Source organism: Triticum dicoccoides, chromosome 6A (genome assembly GCF_002162155.2).
Source record: "Triticum dicoccoides isolate Atlit2015 ecotype Zavitan chromosome 6A, WEW_v2.0, whole genome shotgun sequence".
Lineage (NCBI taxonomy): Eukaryota > Viridiplantae > Streptophyta > Magnoliopsida > Poales > Poaceae > Triticum > Triticum dicoccoides.
The window spans coordinates 419,933,606-419,940,081 of NC_041390.1; the positions used below are offsets into that span (position 1 = coordinate 419,933,606).

At 47.9% G+C, this 6,476-nt stretch overlaps 1 protein-coding gene across 1 annotated transcript; it reads left to right on the forward strand.

Annotated features, from left to right (window-relative positions):
- The first annotated feature begins 1,185 nt into the window (after positions 1-1,185).
- LOC119317081 (pentatricopeptide repeat-containing protein At1g01970-like) lies at positions 1,186-5,077 on the forward strand. Its single transcript, XM_037591481.1, has 2 exons — positions 1,186-2,234; positions 3,733-5,077. Exons 1-2 carry the CDS (start codon positions 1,257-1,259, stop codon positions 4,765-4,767), a joined length of 2,013 nt encoding a protein of 670 aa, XP_037447378.1. The 5' UTR covers positions 1,186-1,256; the 3' UTR covers positions 4,768-5,077.
- The last annotated feature ends 1,399 nt before the right edge of the window (positions 5,078-6,476 follow it).

Genomic DNA, 6,476 nt, shown 5'->3' on the forward strand with positions numbered 1-6,476 from the left:
TCCCAGAGGGAGTAGGACTCCCTTGGCGCGCCCTCCTTGGCCGGCCGCCCCCTCCCCCTTGGCTCCTTTATATACGGAGGCAGGGGGCACCCTAGGACACACAAGTTGATCCTTGAGATCGTTCCTTAGCCGTGTGCGGTGCCCCCTGCCACCATATTTCACCTCGATCATATTGTAGCGGTGCTTAGGCGAAGCCCTGCGACGGTAGAACATCAAGATCGTCACCACGCCGTCGTGCTGACGGAACTCCTCCCCGACGCTTTGCTGGATCGGAGCCCGGGGATTGTCATCGAGTTGTACGTGTGCTAAGAACTCGGAGGTGCCGGAGTAACGGTGCTTGGATCGGTCGGATCGGGAAGACGTACGACTACTTCCTCTACGTTGTGTCAATGCTTCCGCAGTCGGTCTGCGTGGGTACGTAGACAACACTCTCCCCTCTCGTTGCTGTGCATCATCATGATCTTGCATGTGCGTAGGAAAATTTTGAAATTACTACGTTCCCCAACAGCTTTCTTATGAACGATTGCAGCTTTCTTATGGACGATTGTAGCTTTTCAGTTTGCGGTGTCTCGGTTGAAGCTTTTTATGCCACAGGTTGAAGCTTTCGAATCGAATAGTGGAAGCTTTCGTATGAACGGTTCCAGCATCACCCTGCTGTCACACGCCATGGCTGGTCGTGCGCCATTGACGGGCACCAGCGCCGCACGTGGCCCTCTTGCAGTTCCCCCGCCTCGCGACTTCTCCATCCTCGTTGTCTTCTGAGCCCCCGTCGTGGCTCGCCGTAGCAGCAAAAAGCGCCATGGCTGATTGTGCGCGCAGCGCCGGAGATGAAGGGAAAGGAGCGGTTGCTCTAGTTATGTCGTGGGGGAGAAGAAGATAAAAAAACGATTCGGAGGAAGAGTGCTCCCGTGGCCTGCGGGACGTACGATTGAGAGCGATCGCAGGGCGCGCGCCCGGCGCAACGGTTCGGCCGGCGCTTCGGAGGTAAACGTTTCCTTTTTTTTACAGTTGAGGTCACATCGTGCTAAACTATACAAAAGGGGTCAAAACAATGAATTTGGCCGGAGGTAGGTCCTGATCGCAACTCAAGGGCAGCAAGCACGGATGACCGTCAGATCAGAGAGCTCGACGGCGCGAATTGAGCGTAGATCTTATAGCAGCCCTCTTCTCGCCCTCTCTCAAACGCTTCGTAGGGTTTTTCTCTAGTCTCGGTTCTCGGTGAGGCCTTCTTCCCAGCCATCGTGACGGCGGCTGCCATGAGAGCCCTCCTCTCCCTCTCCAAGCTTGCCCGTCGTCTCCCCACCTCCCTGGCCGCCACCAGGGTCGCCCCGCCCCTCCTCCAACGGCACCTTCACGCCGACTCCGCACTTCCTCCTCAAGCTCCGCCCCCTTTTGCCTCCCGCATCCTCCAATCCGAAGAGAGCCCGAACCCGAGCACTGATTTGGAACATGCTCAGCCCGCCCCCGACCCTGTCCTTGATGAGTTCCTCGCCCGCTTGGTCACCGCGCTCCGTCCGACACTTGCGGCCGCCTTCCCCACCCACACCCGCCCCGTGCTCGACGAAATGCTTCGTCTTATCGCGGAGGCCGTCCTCAACCGCCTCTCCGGAGCCGATCCGGGGCCAGACACCGTCGAGCTCAGCGACGACCTCTGGGCGGCGGTGTGGGAGGTCAGCGCCTCCGTGCGCGAGGCCATGCGCCGGGACCAGGTCCGCGCCGACCTCCGTAACTACCTCCACTCCGACGATGTCAAGGAGATGACGCGGTTCGCCGTTGACGTAGGCATCCGCGGCGCTATGCTCCGCGAGCTGCGCTTCAAGTGGGCCCGCGAGAAGCTCGAGGAGGTCGAATTCTACCGCGGCCTCGAGGTCATGCGCCAACAGGCTGATGCGGCTGATAGCCCTGCCGCACCCGCGCCGGCGAGGCTAACCGCGTTGCCGCAGAGGAAGGGGGAGGTTAAGTTCAAGATCTCTGGGTTGGACTTGTCAGACCCAAAGTGGGCTGAGGTGGCTGAGCGGGCGGCTGAAGCTGAGGCACACTTTGTGCCAGAGGAGGCCAAGGCTGTAGATGGGAAGGCGAAGAAGGCCGAGGAGCAACTGCTGGCGGTTGAGCCGAGGAAAGGCAACCCAGTTCCTGCCATGGAGGAGTGGAAGGAGGAGCTCCGACCAAAGCGCGTTGACTGGATGGCACTCCTCGAGCGGGTTAAGGCCCGCAATGTTGAGTTGTATCTCAAGGTCAGATTTTCCACTCTAATAAAATCTAGTGTTGCTTTATGCTCTAGTGTTAGTTCAGTAGTTTTGCTGCAGGTAGTACTATGTTTCCTTCTTCTATAGTGTGTTTGTAGCTTCAGTAGTTGTTGTGCCAAAATGGCCTTACTGCATGCATAACTAGTTCGTTCATCAAACAGAAAATAGCACTGAGGTGACAATGTCTTCATGCCTAATCTGCCTTCATAATACACATCGGATTCCCTAGGTTGATCTCCATCGTTTCATCTGACTACGCCTTTGTGATTTGCAGACAAATTGTTCTGCTCCTTGGTTCACGTAGTGTTTTTATGCCTCTGATGTTTGTGTTTCGAGTGGCTAGTTTGTGGACTTGGAGTCTGGGACATACAAGCCCCAGAATTGTTGAAGTATAGAACTGATTTTTTGCTATCGCTTTTCCGTATCGTGATAGGAAAGGGCATAATCAGGTTGTTCTGGCATGGCTTGGAGACCCATATGTGCACACTGATAATAATTAGGACGAAATGTACTGTTTGGAATTGATCTCGCTTTAGACAGTAAGGATATCTGTATCATGGTAAACTTTGGGAATCTGATTCTACCTCAATTTACTATTTAAAACTCCGAGCTTTTATGTGGCGGTTTAGCCCATGTAAGTGACTTTAGGAAGACCAAGAAAACAATAGTCTAGTAGTCAACAGTGGGTCCATCAACGCAACTCTCCTTCTGTTCCCAAATATAACTCACTGTTAACGTTCTATGGTCTGAATTATGCAACCACTAACTTTTATCATAACATACTGCTACGTGCTTTAGAAGTACTGCTACGAATATTTATTTCCTGGCATGATGATTTTGACGTGGCAAGTGCAAGTGCTTTTAAAGGATTGATACCATCAACTAACTTTTATCATAACATACTGCTATGGATATCAGAAGGATTGATACCATGCTCTCCAAATGATGCATTCGTGGTTTGTGTAACTTTGGTATTTAGATGAACTTCAGCCTCAGTTGCTTTGATAATAAATTTGAACTCTATTACATGTGTCCCATGACATGAAAGGTTATTCTTGACTGGCTTTTGTCTAGTATAGTAGCCTGCTACTATTTCGGCCTTCTGTAAGTTAGTTAAAATTGTCTGAGTTTACATGGAAATGAAACTTCAGTTTGCGATGGACAATGTATATGACTGGTCGAGTTCAGTCAGAGAGTCCAACCTCTCACTTAATTTACCCTTGTTTTCTCTATTTTTGGCATAGAATTGCTTGAGTTATGCATTCAAGTACATGGTTACATCAAACTACTGAAGGGCCGTAATGATGTTAGTTACTTTGCATAGCTGGCCAGTTAACATTTTGTTTCAAATGCCTGCACGGGCTGCACTAATTCAGCGAACACTAATACTCTTGTATAATTTCTCATGTGCACTTTGTTTCAATTTATTGGTTGCTGAAATTCTTAGCACTAATACCTCACATTTGCACTTTGTTTCAATTTATAGGTTGCTGAAATTCTTTTGGATGAAGATTCATTTGCTGCAACTATCCGAGATTACTCCAAGTTAATTGATCTTCACTCTAAAGCAACTCACGTGCAAGATGTAGAAAGGATACTTGGTAAAATGAAAGAGAAGGATATTGCACCTGATATCCTCACATCCATCACCTTAGTCCACATGTATAGCAAATCTGGCAATCTTGAACAAGCCACGCGGGCGTTTGACTTTATCCAAAAGGAGGGCCTCCAACCAGATACGAAACTCTTTACATCAATGATTAGTGCCTGTATTAACGCTGGAGATCCGAAACAAGCAGAGAAATTGGTAAAGAAAATGGATGAGCTTTCCATGAAACCCAGCAGGGAAATATACATGGATGTGATGCGGGCATATGCTGAGCGTAACTTAGTAGATGGAGCTCAATCGGTGAAAACAAAAATGTCATTTGCTGGAATCGAGCCCCCGTTGGAGTGCTTCACATTGCTTATAGAAGCAAATGGACGGGCTGGCAACCCTGATTATGCATATGAAGCGTTTGAACAGATGAGGAAGAATGGGCATGAACCAGATGACCGTTGCCTGGCTGGTATGATTACTGCACTCATGAAGAAGAACCAGCTGGACCAGGCTTTGAAGTTGCTGCTGAGTTTAGAGAAGGAGGGGGTTAAACCTGGAGTTAAGACAAATCTGGTCCTGCTGGATTGGCTGTCCACGTTGCAGTTGGTGCAAGAGGCTGAACAACTTGTACAGAAGATAAGAAAGGCGGGAGAAGAGCCCCTAGAGATCCATGTTTACCTTGCTGATATGTATGCGAAATCACGCCAGGAAGAGAAAGCCCGCAAATCCCTCAAGATCTTGGAAGAGAAGAAGAGACTGCTGAAGGCTGATCAGTTTGAGAGGATTATAAGAGGCCTTCAGGTAGGGGGGTTTTCGGAAGATGCAAGCAGATATTTCAAAATGATGAGATCTCGTGGCTTTGTTCCATCAGCAACAGTCGAGGCCGGGGTCAGGGGCGTCGGTCGCCCGGCTGGCAGGTAGTTAGCCGGTCATGCCACTGATTCTGGTATGAAATCTAGCAGTAGCACCGACGACGTCACAGCTTATTCAGAGGAACTGATGTGATAAAGATCCCCATTATCGGGCGAATTTTGGTTGTTATTTAAGGTCTGTAGACCATAAGCTCAGATGAAGTTGATGAGTGCGTGAACCCCTGGTGCTAGTGCCATGAATTTTCTGCTCTCATAAATCGGGTCTTGCACTTGTATTTCATATAACATGTTTTGTCATTGTAAAATCTGAATCGCCAGATTGTGCCAAGAAACAGATTTATTTATCTTTCTCGGAGCAAGTACCCCTGAGTTTGTTGGTTAGCACGTCTAAACGCCATTAGTGGTGAGTTCAGTCTCACTCCACCTCATTTTTGGTCTTCTATTTAGAACCCAGCAGACCCCTCTCGTTTGGAAGAGTTCACTCCCCACTTCACCCCAATCTCCCTCAACCTCATGACTACACTTACATAGCTCGATCAAACCAGCAACCGACCACCTCGCATGTTTTTTTTTTTTTTGAAAGGGACCACCTCGCATGTTTTGAATGGGAACTTATGTAGCCCACTCATGTTTTAAATGAGGAAGTATTTTACAAGTACTCCCTCCGTTCCTAAATACTTGTCTTTCTAGGCATTTCAACAAGTGACTACATACGAAGCAAAATGAGTGAATCTACACTCTAAATATGTCTACATACATCCGTATGTAGTAGTCATTTGAAATGTTTAGAAAAACAAATATTTAGGAACGGAGGGAGTACATGACAATACATAGTTTTACCGTAACACAAACCACCCAGTCAATCCGCCGATTACTCTTATTTTCCTGCCGCGGCTCCTCCCCGAAATGCATCCCCCAGCTGCCCCTCCTAATCTTCGTCATCCTAAATTTCAAATTTCAAAATCTGGACATGCTATTTGTCGCTACAAATCTTGCATCGGTGCTCCCATGGCCCTGCAGCTACGCAAGTGTGCAGTGTTGCCTGCTTGTTTGAGTTTCTCTTCGTCTGTTGTAAGTGCATTGATTGTCATATATACTACTAATCTCATACAACTTCAATTATTTCTATCATTCCGTAGCAACGCACATCTATACTACTATATAGTGTATCAGTTTGAATTCATGCATTGCAATGTATATCGGGCCGTTCATTGGGTCCATCCGACGGCCAAAAGTGCTTGGATTCACAGCTACAGTAGCGCTGAGTGTCATCTGGATTGTTCCAGAGGCAGCCATGAAGTAGCATAGAGTTAAAACTATCTGGGTCGTTCTAGAACCAACCCACTGCATGTCTGCAGCAGGTTGGAGCTAACTGAGTTTCCGGAGACCAGATTCCAGACTCCTCGCATCCCCTCGGAGCAGCACAAATTATTTCAATAAAGTAGACTCGGGCAGCGGTACATGTGGTTGATAGGTAGGTTGCTTCAGTACTACCAAGTCGTAAAAGTAAGACGAAGAAATATATAAAACTAAACAGATTGAACCAGTGCAGTTTTGGGTGGAAAGCTATAGCAAGAAAAACAGTGCATCGGCCATATATATGACGTCACTGACTTGGTGTGCACTTTTGGATCGAAAGCTGTAGCAAATGTTACATTAAAACATAGCAATAGGTACCCAAATTTAATGTATACTACACATTATTTGCATGTGATAGTTATTGAGTACTATGTTTTTAAGGCGACGCTTTGCTTTAAG

What these genes read in the sequence shown, in the direction of transcription:
- LOC119317081 (XM_037591481.1), top strand. Translation starts at nt 1,257, where the DNA reads ATGAGAGCCCTCCTCTCCCTCTCCAAGCTTGCCCGTCGTCTCCCCACC. An exon ending in ATGTTGAGTTGTATCTCAAG is followed by an intron (nt 2,235 to 3,732) that starts GTCAGATTTTCC and finishes TTCAATTTATAG; the next exon opens with GTTGCTGAAATTCTTTTGGA.